Source organism: Triticum aestivum, chromosome 5A, assembly GCF_018294505.1.
Source record: "Triticum aestivum cultivar Chinese Spring chromosome 5A, IWGSC CS RefSeq v2.1, whole genome shotgun sequence".
Classification (NCBI taxonomy): domain Eukaryota; kingdom Viridiplantae; phylum Streptophyta; class Magnoliopsida; order Poales; family Poaceae; genus Triticum; species Triticum aestivum.
In genome coordinates, this window is record NC_057806.1 from 491759415 (window position 1) to 491773212 (window position 13798).

General features: G+C 48.0%; 1 protein-coding gene across 4 annotated transcripts; it reads left to right on the top strand.

The window, feature by feature from the left end:
* The first annotated feature begins 1571 nt into the window (after nt 1–1571).
* On the top strand, nt 1572–13556 carry LOC123104289 (uncharacterized). 4 transcript variants are annotated; one of them, XM_044526109.1, is made up of 6 exons: nt 1572–1905; nt 10674–10808; nt 11041–11393; nt 11477–11608; nt 11851–12252; nt 12985–13556. In XM_044526109.1, exons 3-6 carry the CDS (start codon nt 11248–11250, stop codon nt 13121–13123), a joined length of 819 nt encoding a protein of 272 aa, XP_044382044.1. In that variant the 5' UTR covers nt 1572–1905; nt 10674–10808; nt 11041–11247; the 3' UTR covers nt 13124–13556. The 4 variants fall into 4 exon arrangements, with proteins under 4 accessions (XP_044382044.1, XP_044382045.1, XP_044382046.1 ...); XM_044526110.1 differs by having other exon boundaries at nt 11105–11393; XM_044526111.1 differs by having other exon boundaries at nt 11197–11393.
* Nucleotides 13557–13798: the final 242 nt, after the last annotated feature.

Here is a 13798-nt window from a genome sequence, read left to right on the forward strand (position 1 = left end):
CCACGGCGGCGGCGGCGGGGGCACCCCGGGCATTATGACGGTGAACGGCTTCGAGAAGGGCCAGGAGGGCGGCGGGCCGGCGGCGTGCGACGGCAAGTACCACAGCGACAAGGACATGATCGCGGCGCTGTCGACGCGGTGGTACGACGGCGGGCGCCGGTGCCACAAGACGATCCGCATCACCAGCAAGCGCAACGGGCGCACCGTGGAGGCCCGGGTGGTGGACGAGTGCGACTCCAACCACGGCTGCAAGGACGACGTCGTCGACACCTCCGCCGCCGTGTGGGAGGCGCTCGGGCTCGACACCGACGTCGGCGTCGTGCCCGTCACCTGGTCCGACGCCTGAAAACCGTATTCACCGGCCGTCGGACTCAGACGGCCGGCGGACGACGACTGGAGGGTATTCTAGATTGCTCGCCAGGAGTCACCTGTAGTTGTTTCTGTGTGCGTATGCACGTTTGAAGTGTTGGTGTCGTTGCTAATCTCTCGAGCGTTAGATACTTAATAGTATGTCGAATACGTATAGCAGAATAAATTGGGGAATAAATTTACCTGTATGGATGGTAGTGTGGGTTTATCATGTACTCCACCCGTCTCAAAATTCTGTTTTAAATTTGTCTAAATACGGATGTATCATGGAGGAAGTATTCGTCTCCGTTCCAAAATTAATCAAAGTTTTAGATTTATCCTAAATCAAACTTTCTTAATACAAAAATTAAGTTAACATCTAGAATACCAATTAGTCATTTTTTTTTGCATAATTGATAAAATGCCTCATGTTTGCTCCACCCCGACAAAATTGCCCCACCTTTATTCTCTGTGGATAAAATACCTACATTTCTCTTGCCAATTGGTAAATTACCTCACATTAGAATAACAATCACTAGTGAAAGGGTTCTAGGGTTGAAAGGCTTGCACACTTTCAACATGGCGATGTTAGCTCGTAATAGCAACGACGACGCTTCACAACAGATGGTGGTGCTGCAATCGCACAAGCTCACAACGATGGTTGTCCTCACACGCTGCATGCAAGAAATTTGAGCGGGGTGGCAAGGATGTGAGATGCTGCCTGGTGCTATAGGACAAAGGGAGGGAGGAGAAAACAAGATCACACGACCTCTGTTGATTTTTTTTTTGGAAGGGACCCGTAGAGGTTTTTTGTTTTTGTTTTTTAGGCTACATCTTATGGTATATTTTTGTATTTATTTATTTAGGCTATTCGTTAGGTTTTTTTTAGAGAGAAAGAAAGAACTTATGGTTTTCTATTTTGAGGGGAACTTGTTTTTTTTTACTGGTAAAATTAGTTCTTTTTAAAAGGTTTATTTAGGCTATACTCGTTAGGGTTTTCTTTTGAGCAACGTAGTTTTTTTTTTGAGAATCACCTTTTTTTTTAGAAATCACGGTTTGTTCTTGTTAACGTGGGGTTTTCCTCCCCTTCAACCAAACAAAGCCCGAGAATATTGCTAAAAAAAGCTGGAGAATACTGCCAATTTGCCGTAGCACGGGCCTGGAGCTGGGCGTAGGACTTTTTTAAACTCGCGTAAGAATTATATATGGGCCCGGGGTTCAGCTAGCGCAGCCCAGGCCTAGCTCCCTCCTCTCTCCACTCACGCCACGACCTAACGCACGCCGCCGCCGCCGCCGTCATCCTGTTACCGGCCTTCCCTGCCCCGTGCAGCCTGGCTGTGCTGCACTGCTGCCGTGCGCCGTGCGCGCCAGCCGGTTTACCCCCGGCCAGTCGTTCTACCCCCGGGGCGGCGACGAGCAGAGCAGCTGACAAGGCGACGACATCCTCCTCCGCTGCGCCCAGGCCTCGTCCTTCTGCCGCCGCCTGCTGTGCGTGCTCTGACTGTGTGTCCTGCTGCTGCATCCTACCTCTGCGGCGCCTCTCCTCTCCTCTCGCTGGTAATTTTCTCGCTGGAAGTTTGGTATTTGCTGAATTTTCTATATACATTGTCTTATTGTCACAATGCATATATGATTATAATGTTGAACTGAAATTAAAATGGATTGAAGTGTGTATGTGAGTATGTGTAATGTGTTGATGGAACTCGAATTGATTTATTTTGCAGAAATATAAATTGGTGTATACATTTGCATTGTCTGATTTCCAGTGTCTAGATGATTTGTAGTTTTCTCATGTTTTATCTCTTTTTTTAGATTGTTAAGCATTGAAGTTCAATCCTAGATCCTTGCAAAAAAAGGTTCAATTCTAGATTTATTGAGTAATTGAACTTTATTTTGTATGTTCTTCGCATGGGGTATTTTTTTGGAATGTTATGGGCTGTTATACGTGCCAAACTTTTTCATGTTGACGAAAAAAATTGCCTGGGGTTTGGTTCAATCCTAGCTCCATTGTTGCCTTTGTGGTTTGCACAGCACAGGAGAGTTTGTGGCGGCAGGTGCCGGAAAACTTGTACACACGAGGAAAGCTCTACGCAATGCCTTGCATTGCTGCAATTGAAGGTTCAGGTGGTCTAGGGGCCTTCCACATTATCCTAGAATCTGTTCGTTGAACTTGGTCTAGGCGTTAAACTCCGGGGACTCTGATCTCGCTTATTTTGGTGTTTTACCACGCAAAGTGTGAAGTGCTTGCATTGCCTCACTTGATAGCTATGAGTTCGTTTTTTCTTGTCAGAGTGGTGACACAGTAGGTCATGCTTTTGCGCAATTTGGGTATCCTATGGTTGCAGCCTCTATGTCTTGGTTAGAGTCTGTCCCATACTTTGGGTACGTTTGGTTTGAGCCCAAGTTAGCCCTAACAAACATTTGGCTAGCAAATATTTTGGTCAAGCTTTTGCTTGCGCATAATTGTCCAACATTGACTAAAAGTTGAACTAGAGTTGTCATAGAGTTATGGGCAAGCCAATATATTAGCATTATCACGAGTCGAAGGACTAGTCGAGACTAGTCGATGGACTAGTCCATGAGTCGCAACTGTGGTGTCGACTGCGAATCTCGTGTAGACTAATTCGATGAGTCGAGCGGTCGAGAGACTAGTCTACGACTAGTCTAGACTAGTCCTGCTGTCTGAGTCGCTCGACTCAAATTTGGGAGGGGAAAATTGGAGAGCAAGCTATGAGAACAAGCCGCCTGGACGAGGCCACCGCCAGCACCCATTGACCCGCCGTCGGGACGGCGGATGGCGAAGCAAGGCGTGGCAGCTGGCCGGAGCTCGTGCTCGGGCGGCGGCCATGGCGGTGCCCCGTAGGCGCGTGCGGCCCTGCCACAAAGAGAGGAGAGAGAGAGAGGAGAAGAGGCACGGCGGTGGTCGGCGGGCTCGCCGGCGGCGGTGGCTGGAGGCGCGGGTCGCGCACGTGCTTTTGTGTGTGATGGCGCAGGCGCGGTGACGGGATCGATCGGGAGCTAGGGTTACAGAGGCTGGGATGGGAAGTAGGCTAAGTAGGCTGACTACTTGGGCCCAAATGGGCCAGCTGGGGGTGGCGTGCTGAGCGGCATTGGGCTAGGCCTGGCGAGCGTTGGCTAGCACTGCTGGTTTTATTGTATATATTGTAATGTGTTGTACAGTTTACTACTCCATACTGCTACTAGGTATTAGTAGTTGACTACTACAGTACTTTGTCGACTAGTCTAGCACTAGTTTAAGACTAGTTCGATTAGTCTATGAGTCTCAACCTCGGAACGACTCAACGACTCGTCGACTCGTAATCCTTGATTAGCAACCATCCAAACAAGCACCAAAATTTTGGTCATGACCAAATAATTGGTACAGTGGCGGAGACAAGCCTAGGGCAACAAGGGCTATAGCCGAAGGCCTAGTACCAAGATCCCTTGTAATTCCTTTCTATGAAGTAATGAAAATTTCGAGAATTTTTGGTCCAAGCTAGCTTAGCCCTAGGCGTAACTCGCTGCTAGCTTCACCACTAAATTGGTAGGTAGGTATTGGCAACCATCCAAACACACCTGCGTGATTCTGCTGAGCCCATTGGTTGGAGATGTGAAAGGACAAAATTGCCTTGACTGAAATACAAAAGAACACACACCTCTGCTCCGTTCCTCCAGAATGACACACGCACGTTGCCCTGCTTCCTTCACAGCAGTAGGTCCGCCCTGCCGCCTGCTGGTAAGTGCTACACGGTACGAGGAGGGGATGTTACTTATGGAGGTGGCGGTGATGAGATTATGATGTTTGGGAAGAAAATAACTAGATTTGGCCCTTGCATGCATTGTGTGTTTGTTTTGGGGTGGCTATACAGAATAGCCCATGGCGGTAGGGGAGGTGGAGCCGGCGAGACAGGGTTGGGTGCATGGGAGCTGTCAAGGGGGCACGCTCGGCACAATTGGAGTCACGGGGGTGACCGGGGGAGCCGAGTGCACGTGTAGCAAGGGCAACGCGCGGGGCGGACTGGCTAGACCCAACGCGTGATCCGAGGGGACACAATCTAGGGCAATCCCGAGGCGGACATATATCGCCTGTTGTATGAGATAGGTGGGATATGTAGCGGATCCAGTGTGGCATTTTGCGGTGTGGTGGTTTTTGTGGTGGGTGCCACAACAGAGGGGGAAAATCTTCTCGTCAAAAACTACGTGCCGTGAAATTAAAATGCGTCGCATACAAAGATCCATGCAATGATAGCCTTTGTGATCCCATGGGGCATACGAAGATCAAAGCAACGATAGCCTTTGTGTTCCAACGGGGTAACCGATGAACACGCAAGGCGTAGATCGTAGAGATAGTTTGTAAGGCGCAAGATGGGTGAGGTTTGGAAAGCACAACCAACCAAAAAAGCGCATGTGGTCATATGTGGAAGAGCACCATTTAAAAGAAAATATGGAGTGAGATTGTTGACAGCAGAAGATGGGCACCGGTTTAGGAGATGTGTGGCAATATGAAGGGCCTCGACCCAATATCTGGGTGTCGTGTGGGCATGGATGTGTAGGGTGCGTAGGATGTCGTTCGTGGTGTGGATGAGTCGCTCAGCCTTGCCATTTTGCGGCGAGTTGTGAGGTCAGAAGAGCCGGAATGGAACAACGGTGCATGAGAAGTAGTCGCGCAAGGAGGAAGAGAGGAACTCGCCGGCGTTATCACACTACAGACACCAAATAGGAACATTGTATTGAGTGTTAACGAACGCAAAAAATTGTTGCAAAGTAGACGAGGTGTTAGATTTGTGTTGGAAAGGGGAACTCCAAGAATAATCAGTGGTGGAATGATGATGTCCAGAAGGCGATTAAGGAGAAGAAAGATTGTTTCAGATGCCTATACCTGGATAGGAGTGCAGACAACATAAGGAAGTACAAGATGGCGAAGAAGGCCGCAAAGCGAACTGTCAGTGAAGCAAAAGGGTCGGGCGTATGAGGACCTCTACCAATGGTTAGGGGCGAAGGAAGGCGAAAGGGACATCTATAAGATGGCCAAGGTCCGAGAGAGGAAGACAAGGGATGTTGGCCAAGTCAAATGCATCAAGGACGGAGCAGACCAACTCCCGGTGAAGGATGAGGGGATTAAGCATAGATGGTGGGAGTACTTCGACAAGATGTTCAATGGGGAGAATGAGAGTTCTACCATTGAACTGGACGGCTCCTTTGATGAGACCAACATGCGTTTTGTGCGGCGAATCCAGGAGTCTGAGGTCAAGGAGGCCTTAAAAAGGATGATGAAAGGAGGCAAGGCGATGGCCCTGATTGTATCCCCATTGAGGTGTGGAAAGGCCTCGGGGACATAGCGATAGTATGGCTAACCAAGCTTTTCAACCTCATTTTTCGGGCAAACAAGATGCCAGAAGAATGAAGACATAGTATATTAGTACCAATCTTCAAGAACAAGGGGGGTGTTCAGAGTTGTACTAATTACCATGGAATTAAACTGATGAGCCATACAATGAAGCTATGAGAGAGAGTCATTGAGCACCGCTTAAGAAGAATGACAACCGTGACCAAAAATCAGTTGGGTACTTGGGTTTCATGCCTGGGAGGTCGACCATGGAAGCCATCTTCTTGGTACGACAACTTATGTAGAGATACAGGGAGTAAAAGAAGGACTTGCATATGGTGTTCATTGACTTGAAGAAGGCCTATGATAAGATACCGCGGAATGTCATGTTGTGGGCCTTGGAGAAACACAGTCCCAGCAAAGTACATTACCCTCATCAAGGAAATGTACGATAATGTTGTGACAAGTGTCTGAACAAGTGATGTCGACACTGATGACTTTCCGATTAAGATAGGACTGCATCAGGGGTCAGCTTTGAGCCCTTATCTTTTTTGTACAAGGAGATATCCCATGGTGTATGCTCTTTGCGGATGATGTGGTGCTAGTTGATGATAGTCGGACGGGGGTAAATAGGAAGTTAGAGTTATGGAGACAAACCTTGGAACCGAAAGGGTTTAGGCTTAGTAGAACTAAAACCGAGTACATGATGTGCGGTTTCAGTACTACTAAGCGCGAGGAGGAGGAGGTTAGCCTTGATGGGCATGTGGTGCCTCAGAAGGACACCTTTCGATATTTGGGTCAACATTGCAAAAGGATGGGGGTATTGATGAAGATGTGAACCATCGAATCAAAGCCGGATGGATGAAGTGGCGCCAAGCTTCTGGCATTCTTTGTGACAAGAGAGTGCCACAAAAGCTAAAAGGCAAGTTCTACAGGATGGCGGTTCGACCTGCAATGTTGTATGGCGCTAAGTGTTGGCTGACTAAAAGGTGACATGTTCAACAGCTAGGTGTGGCGGAGATGCGTATGTTGAGATGGATGTGTGGCCACACGAGGAATGATCGAGTCCGGAATGATGATATACGAGATAGAGTTGGGGTAGCACCAATTGAGGAGAAGCTTGTTCAACATCGTCTGAGATGGTTTGGGCATATTCAGCCCAGGCCTCCAGAAGCTTTAGTGCATAGCGGACGGCTAAAGCGTGTGAAGAATGCCAAGAGAGGTCGGGGTAGATCGAATTTGACTTGGGAGAAGTTCGTGAAGAGAGATTTGAAGGATTGGAGTATCACCAAAGAACTAGCTATGGAGAGGGGTGCGTGGAAGCTTACTATCTATGTGCCCGAACCATGAGTTGGTCGCGAGATCTTATGAGTTTCACCTCTAGCCTACCCCAACTTGTTGTTGTTGTTGTTGTGGTGGTGGTGGTGGTGGTGGTGGTGCTGGTGCTGGTGCTGCTGCTGTTGCTTGCTGTTGTTGTTGTACAGCAGCAGCAGCGAGTATCACGAGTAAAATGACAAACATAAATTAAGTTATTGACAATATTAGGTGAAACGAGAATCTTGTTAAGATAGAAGGGGTGATCGGTTAGGCTAATAGACTTCATGGACCTAACTGGTTCATGGATTCAGGGGCTTTGGCAACAATTCTTCATGCCCATAGTCGCTACAGGTTCTATTAGCCTGACCGATCACCCCTTCTATCTTAACAAGATTCTCGTTTCACTTAATATTATCAAAAACTTAGTTTCTGTCTGTCATTTACTCGTGAGAATTGGTGTATTGTTGTCTCCGACCATTTTGGCTTTTTTGTGAAGGACTTGGCAACGGGGAAATCCCTACTGAAGTCCGGTAGCTTGGGATTTCTTTAACCCTATTGAAGTCCGGTAGCTCTGGAGATCTTTATCTTCTCACCATTGGTAACATCTGGGCCATCCGAGTCGCGTCTCTCTTTCTGTTTTAGCTCAGGATTTTCTTCTCACATGTAATAAATCTCAAAGTTCCTCTGTTTTTGAATTTGTAAAATTGGAAAGCAGCCTCGCTTACCTTTTCCAATGTCTCATTCATTTATACTGCTCCATTCCAATTGATTCATTGCGATTTATGTACATCCTTTGTGTTCAACTTTTCCAGGTTCTAGTTTACCTAGTTGTGTTAGACGAGTTCACGCGTTTAGTCTTGGACTTTTCCTCTCCGATGCAAATATGACACATCGTCTACTTTGCAGCGATTTTTTGCGTTCGTTAACACTCAATACGATGTTTCTATTCGATGTCTGTAGTGTGATAATGGCGACAAGTTCCTCTCTTCCTCCCTGTGCGACTACTCATGCACCGGTGTTTCCCTCCAGCTCCGCTAACAACTGGTCCGCGCCACGAACGGCGTCCTACGCACCCTACTCGTCCTCACCCACATGTTGCCCAAATATTGGGTCGAGGCCCTTCATACTGACACACATCTCCTATACCGGCACTTGTTTTCTGCCGTCAACAATCTCATTCGACATTCATCCCACATATGATCACATGCACGTTTTTGGCTGCTTATGCTTTCCCAAGCTCAATCATCTTCCACCTCACAAACTTTGTCTGTGGTCTACACCCTATATGTTCATCAGTTACCGTCTGGAGCCAAAGGCTGTCGTTGCTTGGATCTTCGTATGAGACAAGTTTACATTTCACAGCACGTGATTTTTGACGAGAAGATTTTCCCCTTCGCTTTGGCACTCACCCCAAAATCCACCACATTGCAAAACGCCCGACAGGATCTACTGCATATCCCATCTCACCTATCTCGTACAACTGGCAACGACCGGCATCCGCTTGGGGATCGCCCCAGATTGTATTGTCCTCGGATCACGCGCTGGGCCCTCCACTCTGCCTCGCACGCCGCCCTCATTACCCGTGCACCCGATTCCCCAGGCCAACCCCATGACTCCAGCTGTCCCTAGCCCACCCATCACTATCTAATCGTCGCCTCTCACCCACCCAGCTGTTGCCAAGACCAGGCTCACAATCCCATTCGCAAGATTTCCCCCCTCCCCCCCTCTCCCGCCCCTTGACAGCTCCCATGCACCCAATCTCGTCTTGCGAGCTCCACCTCCCGTGGCGTCATGGGCTATTCCGGTACAACCACCCCCAAACCACCACAAATCCATACAATGGCCAAATCTGGTTATTTTCTTCCCAAACAACATCCCAACCTTCTCGCTACCACCTCCATAAGTCCCATCCCACTCTTCCTACCGCGTAGCACTTAAGGGCCCAAACTGGTACAACACAATGTTAGAGGAGTACAATGCATTGTTACACAATGGCACTTGGTCGTTGGTTCCTCGTCCTGTAGGTGCAAACGTGGTGACCAACAAATGGATCTTTCGGCACAAATTCACCCCCCACGGTTCCTTGGCATGGTACAAGGTGCGATGGGTGCTCTGTGGCTTCACTCAACAAGCCAGAGTCGATTACGGCGAGACCTTCAGTCCGGTTGTCAAACTGGCCATGATCCACGTCGTCCTCAGCTTCAGCACCAACAGCTCGTGGCCCATCCACCAACTCGACATGAAAAATGCATTTTTGCATGCCACCTCGTCGAGACTGTGTACAATGCTCACCCTGCCGGCTTCATCGACGTTGCTCGTCCTTGAGATGTGTGTTGCCTCAATAAATCGCTCTTACGGTCTAAAACAAGCACCTCAAGCTTGGTTCTCACGGTTCACCACCTATCTTCTCATCCTTAGGTTTCATGCAACAGCAATTGTTCACTGTTTTCGCTTCATCGGGGTCTCATCAGGGTCATGACACTGCCTACCTTCTTGTGTATGTCGATGCTATTATTCTCATCGCTAGCTAGCCTCAGTTTTTGCGGTCCATCATTTGCTCGCTCCACCACGAGTTCTCCATCGATATGGGCCCTCTCCCTCATTTTCTCGGGATCAATGTCCACGAAAACACCGACGGCATCTATCTCCCAGGAACAAAATACACCCTCGCGATCAAGGCGCGGCCATGCTCAACTGCAAAACCATCTCCACGTAGTCGACACCAACTCCAAATTGTCCGCCATAGGTAGCCCCCGCTTCCACGACCCCTCACTATACGTGAGCCTTGCCGGCACGGTCCAATATCTCACTCTACCGTGGCCTGACATCTCTTAAGCCGCGCAACATGCTGTTTATTTATGCATGATCCCAGGGATTTACACTTTTAGTCCGGTACCTGCGCAACACTGCTCACCTTGGGCTCTAGTTCCACCACTCCTCCGGTAGTGACCTTACGGCGTACTACGACGCCGACTGGGCGGGGTGCCCTGACACCCGCAAGTCCACGTCCGGGTTCGCCCTCTACCTCGGCTCCAACCTTTTCAGCTGATTCTCCAAGCGACAGAACATCGCCTCGCGGTCGAGTGCGGCGGCTGAATATCGAGCGAGGGACAACGCTGTTGCCAAAGCCTGTTGGCTGCGTCAACTACTCGCCGAACTCCGTCGACCACCACCACGTGCCACCATTGTCTATTGTGACAACATGAGTCATGTACGTGTCAAGCAATCAGGTCCAACATCTGCGCATGAAACACATTGAAATCGATCTTCACATCGTACGGGAGCAGGTCTCTCTTGGCGAAATTTGTGTTCTCCACGTACCGATGTCGTCTCAGTTTGCGGACATCGTCACCAAGGGGCTCGCCGCCAACGTCATCAACGAATTTCGGTCCAGCCTCAACGTTTGCGAGCACCACTTTCGGTTGCGGGGGGCTGTTGGAAACGTGACAGGGATGTTGGCGTGGGAGGCCAACCTCCTGAACCGGTTCTAACGGGCACACGCCATGCACGGTCATCACACTACCCGTACTCCCCACATACGCCGTGATAGGTGTTCTGTTAAAACGTGTACTCTAGCTCCCTCACTTGTATCTCTCCATGTGCGTGTATATAAGCACACCTCTGTACATGAATACAATCATCAGTGTGAGCTTCATTCACTTTCTTTCCTCCTCCCCTGCAGGTTCCCCACCACGCGATCCCGTCCCATCCTGCCCTGCCTTCTCGCTTCGCCGCCGTCCACTTGAAGCTCTCCCCTGCCCACGAGGGTGACAACCAGAAGCAGTGGCCTGAATCGAGGGAGAGCAGGTTCTCTCAGGTGAGCTTCTCTCTCTCAAGTCAAGTGTAATGCCCCATGTCTGTGGTCAGTTCCTGGATTTGGACGATTTCAGGGTTTGGTGTGTGCTGCAATTTATTTGGTATGAACACTAGCATGGGGAATGGATCTGGGATGGTGGATTTATCGTCTTAGCAGATGGATGTGGCTTTTGTGCAGTGTTGTTTTCTCAGATTAAGTTTTTTTAGCAAAATTCTTTTGTTACTTTGGTTAGGGATATTTTCGGCATCCAACAAAGAAACATGATAAATTGTGATGTGTCGCATTTTATCAATCAGCAAAGCTAAGTTGGGGGTATTCGCTCAATTGCGGAGAAAGAAGGGCATTTTGGCCAGGGCAGAGCTAACATGGGACATTTGTCAACTATTAGCCTTGAAAGTTTTGGTGAGAGAAGGGAGTACAACCGTGCAGGGAGTTGTTCATGGCCGCTGTGGCACGCGACCGGCGGAGAAGGGGCCGTGCTCCCAGGGCTGCCTCCGCTGCTGCGGCTGAAGACGACGGGGAGGAGCAGCACCTCAATCCCTTCCTCTCAGACGAGGTACCCTCGTTCTCGAGAGTCCAGTTCAGGTGTGTGCTATCTTGTGGTTGATCTGTTTATGCTGTCACTGCGCTTCTGGATCGTTCATCGGGTTGTATATGTTGTGGTGCAGGAACGTCGCGTCGCGGGCGCGGTGGGTGGAGGAGGCTGGTGCGGCAGAGGTGTTGGACAACAAGGGGAAGCTCTGGCTGACCACTGGCATAGCACGGGGTGGCAAGCTCTACTACAATGTGGAGGAGATTGGGTACGCGACCTGTTTGATGAAATGCTGTAACATTGCAGCATGCCCTGGATTCCTTGTACTCCGTATTTGAAACCGCATGGCTATTACCTACTTTTTTTACTAGTTACATCATCTCGCACTCAAAATAGTGCACTAGTGCAACATCATTGCTTAGAGATTATGCATGAATCACATGTCATGGTTTTTGTTTTCAAATACTCCGACTTGCGGTTTAAGGCTTGTTGCATGATCAAAGTACGCAGGTTCTTGGCAGAAAGAGGGGCATTGGTTCTTCTTGATGACAAGGATGAAACAGTTGGAATGGAGGAGATCTATGGAAAGATTGCAACAGGAAGTTATGGGTGCTCCTGGGATGCCTTCCAAGCTTACAGGCACTTGAAGTTGCTTGGCTACATTGTTGGACGATATGACGTTCCCTGGACAATGAAGCAAATCCGTTTCGGTGACGTCACCAGTTCCCCCGAGAGTATGGATGGCACAAGCCTGAGCTTTGGCAAAGCAAATGGTGCCTGCAATGACATTACCAAATTGCTCAAAGGAATGTGCATAGATGGGATGTATCCATCCTTTAAAGTGCATCTACCAAATAGCAAATTTAAGAAGTCGTCCCCAGGAGTCCCTAGTTTTCTTGTATGTCTGTTAAGGTAATGTTACTCTTCCCGCCACTTGCAGATCGTGGATCCACGCTTTTAAACTTGTGCGGCATTTTCGTTTACAGCAATCCATTCCCTGGTTATCTCTTCACACACACGCTTAATTTTTTGGTCATGTGTTTGATATGATTAGTTATCTCGTTTGAAATGTATGATTTCCCCTTTCAGTTTTATGTTCTGAAACTTTGGTATATTTAGCCATGCAGGATGTGCCTGTGATGTTTTACTGGCTCTCTTGCACATGGATATATTTTCTATGTTGTTAACTGTCTTTCTGTGAACATAGATTTAATTTATCTGTTCTATTGTACCTGAGTGGTCATCATGTCTGACCTATATAAATGCAAGTAATTTAAGTCTATTAAGCCTAATATCAAAGGTGATGGACTTTTTTTGGTTACTAAGCATAGTTATAGTCAGCTGAACTCTATCTTGCAATCAAACATTGATTCCTACATTATATGCTTATTATACGTCCATCAGTTGTGACTTGTCACAAGTTCTTTTCTTGGCCGACTATAAACCCGATTCTAAGCAACAGTAGGTAGCAATGAGATGCATAAAGCCATAAATAGCAGAACAGAAGAACTTAAATAGAAGCTCTATAACAACAAAAAGGATCACAACATATGAATCTGGGCTTAACAATTTTCAGTTTATTTCGTACGACCTACCGATCGGTATTTCTGGCCATAACCTTTTTTGTTGTTGGATTTGGCACAGAGACAAGCCACCCTCAAGGGATGAACTGCAAACAGTGGAAAACAAGTTTGACGGCATTCGTCTTAAATTCTGTCAAGTTGATAATGGGCGTATCAGCTTCCTCTCCTTTGATAAAGTTACACTTCCTAGTTTGCCCTGATAGATAGCTGCAGGAATGGTTTTTAGCTTTCGCCTGTCCTGGTCCTGTAAAGCCATTAGCCCACTGACAGCATCAGGATGTATGCTTCTGCGCCGCTTCTCAGGGCCGAGAAAGTTGCCAGGTTGATCTTCAGGTTCTGCAGTTGTGTGCGGAATTGTGTCCACTCTTTGCTGCTTGGTTACTACTGAATAGCGATGAATGCCACTCTTTTCCCTCTCTACCTTGAGGCCTGGGCATGGAGTTGGAATGCTCATGAGCAGTGAGCGTGTCAGGAAGCGAAACCATGATTTTTTTTATTCCTTTGGTAACGAGGAGTGCATCATTTTCGTGGGCTTCCCTAACACAGCAGATGGTCTTTAACTTCTAGCTGGAACTTGCAACCTGTAAAGACGTTCTAAATTTTGAAAGGAAGGCATATCAGATTTGCAGTCCAGAAAACATGTTGTGTTCGAGAAAGAGATCATCGTACCATCGTCATTTGGCCAGGCTAGCTCATGGTTGATTAGTGATGGTGTGCTACTAAGGTTTTATCGATTTTACACTGAATTTTCTACTTCCTCCGTAAAGAAATATAAGAGCGTTTAGATCACTAAAATAGTGATCTAAACAATCTTATATTTGTTTACAGAGGGAGTATATACTAATTAGTAGTATTAGTAAATCAAAGATTATTAT

Bases quoted from the DNA above. Each gene is read 5' to 3' on its own strand.
- LOC123104289 (XM_044526109.1), top strand. From the start codon at position 11,248: ATGGCCGCTGTGGCACGCGACCGGCGGAGAAGGGGCCGTGCTCCCAGG. The intron at 11,394-11,476 runs GTGTGTGCTATC...GTTGTGGTGCAG, and splicing joins TTCTCGAGAGTCCAGTTCAG to GAACGTCGCGTCGCGGGCGC. The intron at 11,609-11,850 runs GTACGCGACCTG...CAAAGTACGCAG, and splicing joins TACAATGTGGAGGAGATTGG to GTTCTTGGCAGAAAGAGGGG.